General features: G+C 48.1%; 2 protein-coding genes across 4 annotated transcripts in view; both read right to left on the reverse strand.

Moving 5' to 3' along the window:
- Window positions 1-7,283: 7,283 nt before the first annotated feature.
- Window positions 7,284-11,376, reverse strand: LOC130190954 (secretagogin-like). 3 transcript variants are annotated; one of them, XM_056410648.1, is made up of 11 exons: window positions 11,115-11,376; window positions 10,252-10,322; window positions 9,904-9,999; window positions 9,759-9,851; window positions 9,266-9,322; window positions 8,648-8,713; window positions 8,513-8,568; window positions 8,385-8,430; window positions 8,213-8,269; window positions 7,709-7,759; window positions 7,284-7,627 (listed from the first exon to the last, which is right to left on the reverse strand). In XM_056410648.1, the coding sequence occupies exons 1-11, from the start codon at window positions 11,176-11,178 to the stop codon at window positions 7,472-7,474; spliced, it is 813 nt and encodes a 270-aa protein (XP_056266623.1). In that variant the 5' UTR covers window positions 11,179-11,376; the 3' UTR covers window positions 7,284-7,471. The 3 variants fall into 3 exon arrangements, with proteins under 3 accessions (XP_056266623.1, XP_056266742.1, XP_056266679.1); XM_056410767.1 differs by lacking the exon at window positions 9,759-9,851; XM_056410704.1 differs by lacking the exon at window positions 7,709-7,759 and having other exon boundaries at window positions 7,284-7,645.
- A 297-nt stretch (window positions 11,377-11,673) lies between these two features.
- The window catches only part of LOC130211054 (F-actin-uncapping protein LRRC16A), a 29,613-nt gene continuing 23,295 nt past the window's right edge, over window positions 11,674-17,991 (reverse strand). The window contains exons 37-38 of the mRNA XM_056441688.1: window positions 12,888-13,043; window positions 11,674-12,652 (exon numbers count right to left, since the gene is read on the reverse strand). Of these exons, the coding sequence (XP_056297663.1) occupies window positions 12,549-12,652; window positions 12,888-13,043 (260 nt within the window). The 3' untranslated portion in view covers window positions 11,674-12,548. The remainder of the gene's footprint in view (window positions 12,653-12,887; window positions 13,044-17,991) is intronic.

Consider the following 17,991-nt stretch of genomic DNA (forward strand, 5'->3'; position numbering starts at 1 on the left):
ATTCGGAAACCCAAGCAGAACTCCCAGCAGCCTCGTCAATCCAATGCAAAAGATTCCTTCCAGACCAAAGCTGGCATGTGGGATTTTGTCTCACCCGAGAATGGAAAAAGATTTGAGTCTGGTATTGCTTCAAGTCGGGGAATTGTTATGCAAGCTGGTCCTCAGCCCCCTGCAGAGCCCCAGCCTTCAGGCTACCAGCCCCAGAGGCCCAGCTACCAGCCTTCAGTCTACCAGCCCCAGAGGCCCAGCTACCAGCCGTCAGTCTTCCAGCCCCAGAGGCCCAGCTACCAGCCTTCAGTCTTCCAGCCCCAGAGGCCCAGCTACCAGCCTTCAGTCTACCAGCCCCAGAGGCCCAGCTACCAGCCTTCAGTCTACCAGCCCCAGAGGCCCAGCTACCAGCCGTCGGTCTACCCTCCCAGGCCCCAGCAGCCCGGCTACCATTCCACGTCCCAGCAAGTGGTGATTCAAACACAACCTGCCATATGGCAGTTCTTTTCTGCTGATGGAGGCTTTTCTGATCCTAAGGTGGCGACCGGCTCCCCATCCAAGCACCAGCAAGTGGGGATTCAAATAAAACCTGCCGTGTGGGAGTTATTTTCTCCCGATGGAGGGGTGTCTAGAAGTAATATGCCGCCTACCAACTTTAACATACACATGACTGTTCCTCCAAGAACAAGAGAAGTTCCATTGGCATCCCCACAACGTCCCAGGTGGCAGCGGTCACTGGTGTGAAACATCATCCATTGACTTGAAGGATCGTTGCTGTGAGTCTTAACTTTAATGTTTCAAACTTGTGCTACTAAGTGTGTGAAGAACATTCCAATCTTATGTTTTAAGTTGACATTGCAAACCGTCTAAATGATATTTCTGTCCTCAGGTTTCTGACCTCATCCTGAAAGCAGTCTGTCCTGGATCAACCTTTTGTGACATCAATAAAGTACTTGGAACTGCACTCTGCCATGAATGAGGGTCTTTATGTTCTCAGTCCTTGTGGCAGGTCTGGTTACTGGTTTGAGATTCTTCTGCATTAAACTGATAGATTTGTAAAGATCCTAATGGAGGTTGAAAAAAGGTAATCTATCACTGCAGTTGCATAAGTACATTTGCTGTATATAGATACACACGCACACACACGCGTGTGCATAATCTACCTGCCCAGGTGGTTGCAGTGGACAACCAACCTGATTCTAATTTGATTGCTCGGCAGCAACACTTAAAGGGCCACTCTGTGCATCATGAAGCTGAAATGCTAGTTTTTTCTGTTGGGTTTCCAGTTGGCAGCGACGCTGTTTGACTTCATCTTGAGAACCCAAAATGAAGCAGATATTGGTTTTGTATTGCGTGTCCTGCAGCAAAGACCTGGACAGTCAAAGAAAGCCCTGATGGGTCACTGCAACATTAACGGAGACGGAAAGATCCAGAAGGCGCTGGCTCTTTTCCTTGGCCTCATACTCAACTTCAGGACCCTCGGAGCATTGGTGTTTCCTTTCTTTACATCACTCCTCCATACATTAATTATTTTCCTCTGACTCACTTCCAGAAATTAGGATAAGAGGAATATTTCCTCAAACTGCGTTCAGTTTGAGTAAAAGCCAATGTGTTGCCGTAATAAAAGCACGGTACATGTCAATGTATATCTAAGGAATTTAAGTATTTTGTTTAGTTCCTGTTTTCATGTCATGATGCTTTATATGGAACAGTGTTTGCATATAATATGAACAAATTAACATGATTATTCATAAAGTATTCAATCTTTGTCAGCTGTTTCTCTTCTTGGATTAGTTCTGTCTAAATATCAATATGAATGTAAAATGTACAGCAATACCCCTAAAACCGTTGCACTTTTCTTAACTTGTACATCAAAGCGTGCGGCCTGATCGGGAATCGTGTGCATTTAAGTTTTAAGATTCGGCAGACCAATTTTTGTGAAATGCGAAAAAACCGCAAAGTTGATGGGAATTCTTTTTGAAACGGCTAAGGATCCCAGAGCGTCACTCAAAAATGCGTCAAAATACATCAACACATGTGGCCTGATCAGGATCGTTCAAAAATGTCTCTACTAAGAGATCGGACCTGCGCTTAACCCCCAAAACGCCAAAAAACGGCGAGAAATTGTCCCATTCATTTAAATGGGGTTCCGGAAGAGAAAACGCTAACCAAAGGTAATCTTTGTTGCCACAGTGACACGCCATACGTTACGTTAGAAAAAATATTTGAGGTTTAAAACGTTAACAACAGGATGGAGTTTATTTGATCAATTGGACAGTTTTTCATAGCTAGCACAGTTTCCCTGGAATATTTGTTGGTGTTTCGGAGTTTATAATGGGTGTGTATGGTGCGGAATCTTCAGATCTAGAGGGGCGGAGCCAACTGCCAGAGTGAGAGCGAGCAAATTAAATTCATAGAAAAATATAACGTATTTTGCTATAAGTCCCAGAGTTTGTCAAAAACTCAGAAGCAATTTACACGCTCGTTTTTCTTATCACACAGTTATGAACAATGCCTTGGAACAGTTTTTCGAACACACTTTTACCACTGTAAACTTACATTTTTAGTTTTAACACACTACAATGACTATGACATTTTACTCACGCATCCTCTGGTCAAATTTGGTTTTTACTATAACTACAATATACAGAATTCAATTAAATAGGTTTCTGCGTACCTTTTTATTTGTTCAAGATCCTGAGACCAGTTGAGGATGGGTGTGTAATCTGCCGATGGACTTCTCTCAGGTTTCAAGGATCTCCTGGTCCTGGACCCTAGGCTCGTGGGATTCGCACCTCTTCGTCCAAAAATGGTCACCTTTTCACCGTTAAATCACGTAGGGGTCACCAATTTGTCGAAGGTTGGGAAAGATGACCAGGACAGCAAAGTAAAATTCAAAACAAAGTGGATTTAAACAAGTGTGGTAGAACAAAAAGTCAGAAGCCACAAAATATTTAACGTGCAGCACGGGCCTGGATGAAGTCAGCTCAAAGCATCGTTCAATAACAGACTAAAGTTCTCAAGGAGAACATGACTCTTTATAATCTTTAAGAGCAAGCGTGATTGGATAATATAGATGGAGACGTCACTCGGTTTAATCTTTGTCCGTCTCATCGTTGGAGCTCAGGGTGGTCCCACCCTCTGGGCTCACGACAGCAGCACTGGTTGGTTAAAACAGATGGAGGTGTTCCTGGTTTAGACTTTGAACACCTTCTGATGGAGCTCAGGGTGGTCCCACCCTCTTGGCTCACGATCTTCTCGCCATCCTCATAATCAGTGTGTGTGTATGTTGTTCTCCATCTAAAGCAGGAGCTGTGCAGTTTCTACTATTGAGGTGCTGGTTTCTTTAATATAATAGAAACTAAAAAGGCATTGAAACTATTTGTTGCTTACATAAACAAGTTCTTGACGGTGTCAGGTACGGCTCTTATTAAATCTCAATTCTACGACTGAGCGGTCAGGGTGAGGTCAGAGCCAGGGGTTGCACAGAGTTCCTAGTTGTCCTCCCTGTGTGGATTGGGGGGGTGTTGTGCATTAGCTCGTGACTAGTCCTCCCCAGCGTGCCTAATTATCCTCCCTGTGTGGATGTGTCACCTTCTGGCCGAGGTCAAGAAGAGTTTGTACCTGTCTGTGCTCCTCATGAGGCGATGTCAGTGTGTTCCAAAGCATGTGGGTGAGCATGAGTATGAGCTGTTCTCTCTGGTCAGAGCCCTACTGCCATAGAAGGACACAAGGTATGGTGCTTCGGGGCCTTAATGCAAAGCGAGGGACATGGGGTACTATGTATGTATTTTTATATTCTTAACACAATGTTCACTCTTTTTACAGCATTTATGGATCAAAACGTAGGAAATCTTGTTCTCTTCCTCACATGTGTGGATGGAATCCACAATGTTTCCCAAATGGAGGAGCCTTAACGAGGGAGCAAGTCCACCTCTCTGGCCCATTCGACTCCATTGAAAGGCAAGAAAGGAAGGACCCCCCCCCCCCTGCGACCATCTGAGTCTCCCCCCCCCCCCACACACACACAGTGCTCCCTCTGAGTCTCTCCTCTCCCTCTGCGCTCTCTGGGTCTCACCCCCCCACCACACTCTCTCCATATGCCCCTCCCGGTGCTCTCTCTATCTCCCCCTGTTCTCTCTATATGTATATAATATACATGTATATAAAAACCTCTCAGTAGAAGCCACACCATCTAATTTTCGTGCGAAATGTTCTTGTTAACTTTATAATTTACCTTTTGAAATACACAGACTGAACACATGAGCTCAATGAGAAACACCTGCTCAGGTTGTGAGAGTGGACGTCACAACCTGATTTCAATTAATCCATCAGCGTGAGACGTGATTGGTCGGCAGCAACACTTGAAAAGAGCAGCTGTCTGTGCAACAGTCATGAAACTGAAACACTAGTTTCTTGTTCCGTGGGGTTCCTGGAGGCAGCTACACATGTTGCGAGCTGATTAGTTTCAGCTTGAGATCCCAAAATGTATTTTGGATTATGTGTGAGGTACAGTTACTCTTCTTGGTTTCATCACGTTTAATTCTTCTATCGGGTTTTGTTCACAATGTCGTCTTTTTTTCAGAGTGCTTCTGTCCTCACTGCTGACTTTCGTGCAGCATGAAAATGGTAAGAATTAATGCTAAGCTAGCTGCAGTTTCCATTTTGCAACTTTTTTAAAGAACTGATCTCTTAATGTTTTCTTTTTCAAGTACTCGGCGACAGACGTGGAGGCTTTGATCCTCCCAGGAATCACAAACAAGCTTTTGTTTCCACTTTTGAGAGCTCTGCAGGGTTTCGAGGTAGTTCTGCATCCAGTCACAGTGTAGGAGGGCGAGTAGCTAGTTACAGTCCAGAGGGAAGTGTCTCTAGTTACGGCTCTAGCTCACTGAACATTGGCAAACTCTCTCAAAACTCCCAGCAGCTTCCTCAAACCAACCCCAATGCAGATGGTGTCTTCCAGACCAAAGCTGGCATGTGGGACATTTTTTCCCCATATGGTGGAAGTTCTGGTCCTGATGTGCATCCCGGGTACCAACCCAAGCCCCGGAAAGCCGGCTTCCCGACCAAGCCCCAGCCTCAACAAGGGGTGCTTCAAATCAAAGCTGGCATGTGGGATATTTTTGCCCCGGATGGTGGCAGTTCTGGTCCTAATGTGCAACTGGGCAACCCACCCAATCCCCAGAAACTTGGCTTCCCACTCAAGCCTCAACAAGGGGTGCTTCAAACCAAAGCTGGCATGTGGGAAATTTTTTCCCCTGATGGTGGCAGTTCTGGTCCTAATGTGCAACCTGGATTCCCAACCAAGCCCCTGCAGATCGTCTTCAAGCCCCAGAAGTCTGGCTACCAGCTGAAGCCAAAGCAGGCTGGCTACCAGCTTAATCTGAAGCTCCTGACATGGGTAGCCACTTCATCTGGCTATCTGCCCAAGACCCAGCTGGGGGTGCTTCAAACCAAAGCTGGCATGTGGGATATTTTTGTCCCGGATGGCGGTGCCGGTCCTAATGAGCAACCCGGGTCGCCACCCAAGCCCCAGAAACCCAACTTCCGACCCAAGCCCCAGAAACCCAGGTTCCCGCCCCAGCAGGGAGTGCTTCAGACCAAAGCTGTCATGTGGGACATTTTTTCTCCCGATGGTGGCAGTTCTGGTCCTAATGTGCAACCCGGGTCCCCACCCCAGCTCCCGAAGATCGTCTACAAGCCCCAGAAGTACGGCTACCAGCCGTCAGTCTACCAGCTGAAGCCAAAGCCCAAGCAGCCTGGCTACCTGCCGTCCATCTACCAGCTTAAGCTAAAGCCCCCGACTGGCTACCCATCTTGGTCTGGCTACCTGCCCAAGCCCCAACTGGGGGTGCTTCAAACCAAAGCTGGCATGTGGGACATTTTTTCCAATGATGATGATGGTGGTTCTGGTCCTAATGTGCAACCCAGGTCCACGTCCCCAGCCAAGCCCCAGAAAACCAGTTTCCAGCTCGAACGAGAGGTGCTTCAAATCCCCGATAATATGCAGCCCAGGTCCCTATCCCCGACCCAGCAGGGGGTGCTTCACACCAAACCTGGCATGTGGGACATTTTTTCTTCTGTTGGCATTTCTAGTCCTAATGGAAAGCCTGCATTCTCATACCAACCCATCTACCAGCCCCAGCATCCCATCCACCAGCCCCAGGAGTTCATCCACCAGCCCCTGCAGCCTGGCTACCAGCCATCTCTCTCGGTGCACCAGCAGCCCATCCAGGAGCCCAGCCACCAGCCCCAGGAGCCCATCCACCAGTCCGGCTACCAGCCCAAGGAGCCCATCCACCAGTCCGGCCACCAGCCCCAGGAGCCCATCCACCAGTCCGGCCACCAGCCCCAGGAGCCCATCCACCAGTCCGGCCACCAGCCCCAGGAGCCCATCCACCAGTCCGGCTACCAGCCCCAGGAGCCCATCCACCAGTCCAAGGAGCCCATCCACCAGTCCAGCCACCAGCCCCAGGAGCCCATCCACCAGTCCGGCTACCAGCCCCAGGAGCCCATCCACCAGTCCGGCCACCAGCCCCAGGAGCCCATCCACCAGTCCGGCCACCAGCCCCAGGAGCCCATCCACCAGCCCCAGGAGCCCATCCACCAGTCCGGCCACCAGCCCCAGGAGCCCATCCACCAGCCCCAGGAGCCCATCCACCAGTCCATGGAGCCCATCCACCAGTCCAGCCACCAGCCCCAGGAGCCCATCCACCAGTCCGGCTACCAGCCCCAGGAGCCCATCCACCAGTCCGGCCACCAGCCCCAGGAGCCCATCCACCAGTCCGGCCACCAGCCCCAGGAGCCCATCCACCAGCCCCAGGAGCCCATCCACCAGTCCGGCCACCAGTCCGGCTACCAGCCCCAGGAGCCCATCCACCAGCCCCAGGAGCCCATCCACCAGCGCCAGCTAATCGGATTTCAAAGCAAAGACGGTATTTGGGAATTCTTTTCTCAGGATGGAAGGGTTTCTGTCCCTTATGTTTAGCCTGCCAACCTGAACATGTAAATGACTGTTCCTCCAAGAACAAGACTCATTTAATGTCAGCCCACACCGGCCCAGGTGGCAGCGGGCACTGCTTCCTGTGCAAGACGACAACCATCGACCTAACTATCCTTGCTTGTTGTCTTAACTTTAAATAATCAAATCTCAAATGTATTATACATAAGTGTTTGATGTTCCAATCCAAATATATTTAAATTTGACAAACTTAATTGATGCTTCTGACCTCATCCTGAAAGCAGTCTGTTCTGGATCGACCTTGTGAACTTCAATAAAGTACTTGGACAAGCACTCGTGTATGAGGTTCTTTATTTTCAATTTTCCTTAAACTTTTTGTTAGTCTTTCAACACTTCATCTCTTACCACAGCGATGGAAACAACTCGCTACTCACTGGGAATCCATCTTTAAATCATGATGTCATTTATCAACTTAAGAAACATTATGGATCCATTTACCTCCAGAAAACCAGAGAGGAGGGATTAAGTGAGGGAAGAAAGGAAAGGAGGGATGACGTGAGTAGTAAAGGAGGCAGTGTGCATTCGCTGAGCTTGAGGCAGAGAGCCAGCTCGTTCTTCTGGATGTTGAGGTCGCAGTGACCCATCAGGGCCTTCTTGAACTGGTCCAGGTCGGTGCCGCTGAATGTCAAAGGTCAACTGATGGGTATGAAATGAATACAGAAAATACAATCTGTAACTGATGTTGAAAAACCTTTTCACCTTCACCAGCTCCATGTCCACCTCAGGGCCCTCCAGAGCACCGGTCTGACTCTACACAGACACACACACAGTTACATAACCTTCCCTGTTTCCCAATTTGACTCAACAGGCCATGTTAGTTAAATATTTTGTTCTTTATTTCTTTTTCTTTCACAAGTGGAAAAAACAAACAAACATCTTGGTATTATTTTACTACTTTGTGTGTTTGCGTCTGTAGATTTATCTTTATTAAAATCACCAAAAGTTACCGTGAGAAAATGCCTCATTTGCATATTTGAACAAAGTCTGAAACTCGCCGTCGGTAACGAGCCGCTGACGTCTTGTGATGAAACCTTCACAGGATGTTTTCTCTCTTACGTTCATTCATAAATAATAAATGAGAAGCTTTATGCAGAGGTTTGTTCACAGCCTCATTCATATTACATTTTATTAAGTTTCAATGTCACTGTTCTTATGGGAGGGATACAAACATAAATATATAAATATAGATCAGTTCAAACTTACATCATAGTGAGCGAATATCTTCTCGAAGTCTCTCCTCCGGTCCTCCTGACTGCTCGCCTGGCAGCACATACACAACAACCAGGTAACCACGACGATAAAGAACTCATATCTAGAAACATTGATTCATTCTACCAAAAGTATCATTTAAAAAAATCTAACTCTTCAAACTTACGTCCATCTTGAACTTCAGGAGGAAGTTTTCCTTCAGGTCCAAGATTCTTTAGTAAAAACAAGGAAAACATTTTAGTTTATTTATCTGGAGACGATTATCACGAGGAAGACGAGGGACGCTCTTCACACCTGGCCAAGTCACTTAAGTCCAGCCGGCCGTCCATATTCTTGTCGAACATCTTCATCTACAGGAGGAAAAAAAAGTCTGAACAGAATTATTATTGTCAACAACACGTAGAAGTATTAGTCCTAACATCTGGTTACCATGGTGATAGTGTACTGCTCCAGCTTCTCAGGCGTGTTGGACTTCCTGTGTTGAAGGAAGAGTTCCTGCAGGAAGCCCAGGAGGCACAAGAGGGATGTTTCATGAGTGACAGCTGCATTCCCTCTCCTGACCACCAGGGGGTGACTCCTCTGGTTGTATAGAAGTCTATGCTTCATGTGTTAACGCTGCATTCTCTCTCCTGACCACCAGGGGGGACTCCTCTGGTTGTATAGAAGTCTATGCTTCATGAGTTAACGCTGCATTCTCTCTCCTGACTACCAGGAGGCGACTCCTCTGGTTGTATAGAAGTCTATTAAAGGACTCTACTGCATGTCGTTCATTTTCTGTCTGACCCGCTGCCGTCCAATCAGAGGTTTTTTAAAGGGACCTTGGTGCTCAGAGACAGTACCGCTTTAGTCCACAAGGGGCGCCGTAATCAAAGGTCCCTCGATAACATTTATGTGTGAATTTAAGACACAATTTAAACACGCATGTGCCGTCTTTTTTTTATGACCTCAGCCTCCCACCTGGTGACCTCGTATTCAACATCTCAGTGCTATGGATTGTGGGTAATTTCTGGGGGCAAAGTCTGCAGCCCACACAGTGAAGACGTTTACCTTGAGCTCGAGCGCCGACAGGTAGCCGCTGCTGTCCGTGTCGTAGCTCCTCCAGATCTACAACACACACACACACACACACACACCAACAGCCAATAAGGAACCAATCACATGTGATGGATTCATATATTTCGGTTCTCTTAGAAGTTGCAGCGTTTGTCCTGTAGGGGGCACAAAGTGAACACGCCTCAACGGTCTCTGCTCGCTATCTCCCGACAGGTCGCTGTTCTCCGGTGACGAATATTCACAGCTACATTTTGTGAAAATATAATCAAGCAAGCAAAATTTAAATGACATATATTCATATATATATATAGTTATTTATATATTATATAGTTTATACAAAAGAACAATTAGTTTGGTGAAATATTCATATTTGTTTAGATGAAAGAGAACTAAGTGACAGATCAGTAATCAACACAATCTTCAAGCTTTGGGCTTTTTATTCTTCTTTTAAATGTATTTACGTTGACCTTTGACCTTTGACCCTCACCCTCATGAACTCCACGCTGTTGTCCAGCGGCGTCTCTCTGCGAAACATCAGAAGGAAGTTCTCCTCCTCGGGGGGCAGCATCACGGTGGCCAGCTGGGCACAATACTAATTGCATGAAGATTGATGTGTGTGTGTGTGTGTGTACCTCTTGTATCCGCAGACGGCGGTTGGCGGCGATGTCGTAAACGGACCCGAATCGTTGCCTCAGCCTCCTGAGCTCGTCCTCCGGCATCCCCTCCTTCTGGAGACACCGGGACATTTAAAGATGGACGATGGTTTCATGGAGTTATTAATTTAATGAAGTTATTAATTCATAAAGATCAAAGATCTTCTTCAAGCCGCCATTTAAAATATAAAACACAGCGCCGGTAAACAACGTCCACCGATGAAGATCTAGAGGATTAACTCCAACTCCATCAGCTTCATACGACGAGGCCAACATGTCGGTGTTTTGGAGTTCATCAACAAGCCGGCGACGCCCGCCTCTCTTTACCGTCATCCCAGAGTTGTCCACCAGGAGGTGAAAGAAGGCGTCCAGCTCCTTCCCTTCGATGTAGCCGCGGTCTGAAAACACATCGAATACGTCTCGTATTAAACATTCATCAACTCTTCTCTGAACGTACAACTCTGTAAACGTCCCGACGCTGATGTCAAAGGAGCAGCGTGGAGGATGTAGTGACATCTAGTGGCGAGTTTGCAGATTACAACCAGGAAGTGACAAAGAGACACACGTCTGTCCTTGACCTGTCAATCAGCATGTAGCCCCGCCCCTAAAGCATCCCCAGCTTTATGGTCTGTTTGACTCATGCAGCTTTAACACACGAACCATAGACTTCTATACAACCAGTCGCCCCCTGGTGGTCAGGAGAGAGAATGCAGCTTCAACACATGGAGGACCCTGTGAAGAGGACCTCGTCTCTTCTTATAGATAAACAATCTTTTTCAAACAAAAACACGCCGACTTGTTTTCAGTTGATTAAACACGATAATTATAAGTTATGAATATTAAATATGAATATTATATTCATAACTATGAATATTATATGACATTAAATTCACCACGCTGATAATTCAGAAGCTCTGAAACGTCTTCATGATGTCATGGATCACATCCTGTGATCTGAGGATGAAAGCCTCCTGACGGAGATCAAGAGGCATCAAAATAATAATAATAAATTAATCTTTATTTTCATCCCTGCAGCTTATTGACTTTGGAGGAATATTCTCTTTTGGTAAAATGTTATTTATTCTTCAGAGGCAGAATGAATAATTCCTGATTCCCCGCGCCTCCGCCTCCTCCTCGTTGAGCCTCATTAAATCTCTCCTTCCCTCAGGCGGCCGTGAACGCCTCCTCACCGAACACGCGCCGCCACATCTGGAGGAACCCGGCGGCGTCCAGGCGGCTCAGGGCTCGGTCCATGCTGCCGGAGACCAGTCCAGAGGTCAAGGGTCAACGCCACGACAGAGACCCAGAGCTGATATCCACAGGAATGAAACGGGTCCTGAACGCAGCGCAATGAGACTCAAGAGGGATTCACCCACTGGTATATGAGGGAGGGGAAGAGAGAGAGAGGGGAAGAGGGAGAGTGGAGGGGAGAGAGAGAGGGAAAGAGAGAGAGTGGAGGGGAGAGAGAGAGGGGAAGAGAGAGAGTGGAGGGGAGAGAGAGAGGGGAAGGGAAAGAGAGGGGAAGGGAAGGGAGAGAGAGAGGGGAAGAGAGAGGGGAGGGGAAGGGAGAGAGAGAGGGGAAGGGAAAGAGAGAGAGTGGAGGGGAGAGAGAGGGGAAGGGAAAGAGGGGAAGAGAGAGAGAGAGAAAGGGAGAGGGGAGAGAGAGGGGAAGAGAGAGAGAGGGGAAGAGAGAGGGGAAGGGGAGAGAGAGGAGGGAAGAGAGGGAGAGAGAGGTAATTGAAGAGAGTGGACAGTGAAACCTTTATTGGTGTAAACAACAACAACCCTACATATAAAGACGTTTCTGACTTCTTGTTTCCCGGTGCGTACATGTTGACGTCATAAACAAAACAACATCGTGTTTACTTTGGAAATCTTTATAAGAAAATAAAAAAGATTTATATTCATCAAAGATAATCCCAAAGAAATGAACCCCACCACCGAGCGCCTGAACATGTCAATCTGTGCAGATTATTTGTTGTGCTTGTTCTACGACATGAAGCCCAAAGTGTCTCTCAGTCCAGACATGATGAACCTTCACTGTGGGCCATCAACACGGCGGCAGCAGAGCAGCAAACAACAAACAACACCAAAGAAAAGGCACGAGTTTGGAGAACTGTGAATCACGGCGAGTCCGACGGGACCTGAACGCACCGTCACATCTGACAACAGACAACAGACTGTTGGAGGAAGCCACAACGACATGACCCGTGATATTTATAACATGTCTCTCCTGGCTAATATGCATTTAATAAAAATAATATAGATATATGAATATATATATATTTATTTTTTTCATACTTTCTTGTTGCTTATCTGTTCCAGCTGTTTTTTGTAATTTGTGGACTTGTTGTGAATGCAGGATAAAAATTATATATATTGAGACGCATCTGGGCGGGAAAGCGTCTGGGCGGGAAATCGTCTGGGCGGGAAAGCGTCTGGGCGGGAAAGCGTCTGGGCGGGAAAGCGTCTGGGCGGGAAAGCGTCTGGGCGGGAAAGCGTCTGGGCGGGAAAGCGTCTCGGCAGGAAAGCGTCTGGGCGGGAAAGCGTCTCGGCAGGAAAGCGTCTGGGCGGGAAAGCGTCTGGGCGGGAAAGCGTCTCGGCAGGAAAGCGTCTGGGCGGCGTCAGACGGCGTCAGACTCGTCGTCCGACTTGAGGTCGGCAGCCGGAGTAGGAATCTCCTCCTCAGCTGGTCTGAGGTCTGTGTCCGTCAGAGACGGAGGCCTCACTGGAGGGAGAGAGAGAGAGAGAGAGAGAGAGAGAGTATGGATGAGCAAAGAGAATGACAGCAACCAGGTGCAGTGAAACACGTCAAAGAGTCACGTAGATCAGCAGAAACCTTTTTCTGCACTAATTCCATATTCTAAGTTATGTCCCACGTGACTGATGTGGAAACGGAGACGTTCTAAAAGCACGACTTCAAGAAAACAGAGGAAGACGAAGACGGGAAACGGGAGTCGGACCGTAGGCGGGGAGGGACTTGGCCCGCTGCTCCGGGTCGTGGTCCTGGCCGGCGGCGGGAGGACCGGCGGCGCTCTTCAGGGACGACCACCGCCGGCCACCGGCGTCAGGCGGCGGGCTGGGCGGCTCGAATGCGTCGCCGTCCGCAGGAAACCCGCCTGCAGGGAGAGAAGAAGAGATGATGAATTACATCGTGAACGATGATGTCACTCGACACAAAGAGTTCAGACCAAGACTCTGAGGTATCAGTACGACCTCATGGCGAAGCCGCTCGATTGGTCGGTTTGGTCGTCGATCCAAATTATTCTCTAAACTATAAATCAGGGAAACAAATGCGTCCTTCATATACATAAACATATATATATATTTATTGTTCATTTATTAATATATATATATTAATTATATATACATATATATATAAAATATATGTATAAAATATCTATATAAAAAATATCTTTCTTTATGAAAATAAATATATATCCATATTTACACGAAAACAATATTTATATATTTATATACAAATATATATATATACAAATATAAAAAAGAGATATAAATATATATATATTAACTATATATTATATATATATATGAAAGTTAATCGAATATATATAAATATATATATTTAAACAAATATAAAAAGATATATATAAATATATATATAAATATATAATATATATAAATATTAATAAGATATAAAAATATATATATATTTAAACAAATATAAAAAAATATATAAATATATACAGTATATAATTTATATATAAAACATATATATTATATATATATATTTCTATCTATATAAAGACTCTACAAGTGTGTAAATAACCTTTTTCTTCTCGTTGCTTTGATTTTGAAAACACTTCTTTACAAAACAAACAAACACACAATCGCCTTGTTAATTACAGAGTAGAAACGCTGTTTTAGGGAAGAATCAGAATCAGAAACAGGTTTATTGCCAAAGAATGAATGTTTTCACAAACAAGCGAGGAATTTTTTTTGGTGGAAGGTGCAACATTTGGACATGACAAACAACAATCAACGCAAGGAGGGAGGAGGAGTGGGAGGAAGAGGGAGGAGGAGGAAGAGGAAGGAGCGGGAAGAAGGAGGAGAGAGGAAGGTGGAAGAAGAGGTGGTAGTCCTGGGGTGACAGTCAGTCAGTCCCGGGTCCATTGATGAGCCCGACCGCCGGGAAAAAGCTTTTGTTGTGGCGGGTGGACTTAGTCATGATGGACGCAGCCTCCTCCCGAGGAGGGACTCGAACAGGAGTGTCCAGGGTGGGAGGGTCGGCGACAATCTTTCTGGCCCGCTTCAGTGACCTGGAAGTGAACAGGACCTGGAGGAAGGCAGACTGCAGCCGATAACCCTCTCGGCCGAGCGGATGATGCTCTGCAGCCTGCGCTTGTCTTTGGCTGTGGCTGCAGGGTGCCAGACGGTGATGGAGGAGCAGATGATGGACTCAACGATGGCCGTGTAGAACTGTACCATCATCTTCCCTGGCAGGTTGAATTTCCTCAGCTGCCTCAGGAAGAACATCCTCTGCTGGGCCTTCTTGGAGATGGAGCCGATGTTCAGCTCCCACTTGAGGTCCTGGGAGATGATGGAGCCCAGGAAGCGGTAGGACTCCACAGCGTCGACGGGGGAGTCACACAGGATGAGAGGGCGGGTGGGGCTGCATTCCTCCTGAAATCCACAACCATCTCCACTGTCTTCAGAGCGTTGAGCTCCAGGTTGTTCTGGCTGCACCAGGTCACCAGGTGGTCAGTCTCCCACCTGTAGGCGGTCTCGCCCCGCCAGAGATGAGTCCAATGAGGGTGGTGTCATCCGCGAACTTTAGGAGCTTGACGGACTGGTGACTGGAGGTGCAGCTGTTGGTGTACAGGGAGAACAGCAGAGGGAGAGAACACAGCCTTGGGGGAACCGTGGTCCGGGAGCCTGAGACGTGTTTCCAGCCTCACGTGCTGCTTCCTGTCGGTCAGGAAGTCTGTGATCCACCTGCAGGTGGAGTCGGGCACGTGCAGCTGGGAGAGCTTGTCCTGCAACAGGGACGGATGATGGAATTGAAGGCAGAGCTGAAGTCCACAAACAGGATCCTGGCGTAGGTTCCTCGGGAGTCCAGATGCTGGAGGATGTAGTGAAGGGATGTTGACTGCATCGCCTGCAGACCTGTTGGGTCTGTAGGCGAACTGCAGGGGCTGCAGGAGTGGGTCGGTGATGGTCTTGAGGTGTGACAGGACCAGCGTTCAAGGACTTCATGACCACAGAGGTCAGGCGACGGGCCTGTAGTCATTGAGTCCTGTGATCTTGGGGTTTTTTGGGGACGGGATGATGGTGGAGGCCTTGAAGCAGGCTGGAACGTGGCATGTCTCCAGGGAGGTGTTGAAGATGTCGGTGAACACCGGAGACAGCTGGTCCGCACAGTGCTTCAGGGTGGAGGGGAGACGAGTCCGGCCCGCTGCTTGGGGGTTCTGCTTTTTAAACAGCCTGTTGACTGCTCTCCAGGATGACGAGGGGCGCCGCTGAGTTGATGGAGGGTGCTCCAGAGGTGTGAGCCCCTGATGGGCTGGGGGAGGGTGGGCTGATGGTCTGTGGCTTGTTGGTGGGGCTGTGGGGATGGTCTCAGGACTGCTCCATTGTCTTTCAAAGCGGCAGTAGAACTCATTTAGCTCGCCTGCCAGAAGCACATTGTTCATGGAGTGGGGTGATTTGGGCTTGTAGTTGGTGATCTGCCTGAGCCCTCTCCAGACAGAAGCAGAGTCGTTTGCTGAGAGCTGCTGTTGCAGTTTCTCAGAGTACAGTCGCTAGCATCTCTCACCGCCTTGCTAAACCTGTATTTGGACTCTGTGTACAGGTCCTTGTCCCCACTCCTGAATGCCTGGTCCTTCTGCAGTCTTAGCTTCCTGAGCTCCGCTGTGAACCAGGGTTTGTCGTTGTTATAACTCACCCTGGAGCTGGATGGAATACAGCTGTCCTCACAGAAGCTGATGTGGAAGTTACAGCCTCTGTGTACTCATCCAGGCTGTTGGTAGCAGTCCTGAAGACATCCCAGTCAGTACAGTCAAAGCACGCCGTAGATCCTCCAGAGCCTCACTGGTCCACTTCTTGAACTTCCTCACTACAGGTTTGCAGAGCTTTAGTCTCTGCCTGTATGAGGAATCAGATGAACCATGACGTGGTCAGAGTTTCCCAGTGCAGCTCGAGGGACGGCGTGATAGGCCCTGCTGATTGTTGTGTAGCAGTGGTCCAGAATGCTCTTCTCTGGTAGGGCATTTAATTAACTGTCTATATTTAGGAGTTCGTGGCTGAGGTTTCCTTTGTTAAAATCCCGGTACAATAACTAAAGAGTCCGGAAGGTCCGCCCACACGCCGTATCTGTTCAGCGAGTGTCTGTTGTGCCTCGTTCACGTCCCTGCGCGGCATGTAAACTCCGCCAGGATGAATGAAGCGAACTCACGTGGGGAGTAGAAGGGTTTGCAGTGAATGATAAAGATTCCAGGTCCGGCGAACAGTGCTGTAGAATCACCGTTACGTCGTTGCACCAGCCGTTGTTGAGGTAAAAGCAGATTCCTCCACCCTTTTTACCGGAGAGCTCCGTGTCTCGGTCCGCTCGGAACAGCTGGAAGCCAGCGAGCTGAGCGCAGAGTCTGGTATCGAGCCACTAAGCCATGATTCCGTGAAACACAGAACGGAGGATGAGGAGAAGTCTCTGTCTCTCCCACCAGCAGCTGGAGTTCGCCCAGTTTGTTGCACAGTGAGCGGACGTTGGAGAAATATGCCCGCAGCGCTGTACGAGATCCCGCTTCCGTAGCCGCACGAGCGCCCCGAACGCTTTCCTCTCCGGCGTTTCACCACGTGGAAGGTGAGCACACCTTTTACAAAAATGTCCAGTAACTCCACAGAAGTTAAAAACGTTGGAAGTAAATCCGCTGGAGTTGTTCCCCTGATGTTCAATAGCTCTTCTCTGGTGTAAGAGCTCTGGGAATCCCAACAGAAAACAGTATTTAAAACGAAAACAATAAAAAACATCGCGCACCAACACACCGAGGCGACCTTTCGCGGCGCCATCGTAGTTGAACTCCCGACTTGTATAATTAACAGTACTTCCTGTTAATTATACAAGTCGGGAGTTCAACTACAAAACCTCAGACACAGACCAGCGTGCGGAGGCGTCAGGCGAGGCCTTGATAGCATTCATTAAACGAGCCGCCACCTGTTCAATTGAGCGTTATCTTTCTCACATGGAGCGCCGAGTCACGCAACCTTCATCATGAAGGAAAGGAAGGAAGGAAAGGAAGGGAAGCCGCATAAGAGGGAAGTATCCAAGCAACCGAGGCTGCCCGTCAGGGTCCATTCCTCCTTCCTCTCTTCACCCTCCAGTGTTTCCGGCTACTCTCTTTGTATATGAATATAGATTGTATATGCAAACGCTTATAAACCAGAGAAACTTCTAAACATCCAGAGGAGCCCCCTGGTGGTCAGGAGAGAGAATGCAGCTTTAACACATGAAGCATAGCCTTCTATACAACCAGAGGAGTCGCCCCCTGGTGGTCAGGAGAGAGAATGCAGCTTCAACACATGAAGCATAGCCTTCTATACAACCAGAGGAGTCGCCCCCTGGTGGTCAGGAGAGAGAATGCAGCTTCAACACATGAAGCATAGCCTTCTATACAACCAGAGGAGTCGCCCCCTGGTGGTCAGGAGAGAGAATGCAGCTTCAACACATGAAGCATAGCCTTCTATACAACCAGAGGAGTCGCCCCCTGGTGGTCAGGAGAGAGAATGCAGCTTCAACACATGAAGCATAGCCTTCTATACAACCAGAGGAGTCGCCCCCTGGTGGTCTGGAGAGAATGCAGCTTAACACATGAAGCATAGACTTCTATACAACCAGAGGAGTCGCCCCCTGGTGGTCTGGAGAGAGAATGCAGCTTCAACACATGAAGCATAGCCTTCTATACAACCAGAGGAGTCGCCCCCTGGTGGTCTGGAGAGAGAATGCAGCTTCAACACATGAAGCATAGCCTTCTATACAACCAGAGGAGTCGCCCCCTGGTGGTCTGGAGAGAGAATGCAGCTTTAACACATGAAGCATAGCCTTCTATACAA

This window comes from Pseudoliparis swirei, chromosome 1 (genome assembly GCF_029220125.1).
Source record: "Pseudoliparis swirei isolate HS2019 ecotype Mariana Trench chromosome 1, NWPU_hadal_v1, whole genome shotgun sequence".
NCBI lineage: Eukaryota > Metazoa > Chordata > Actinopteri > Perciformes > Liparidae > Pseudoliparis > Pseudoliparis swirei.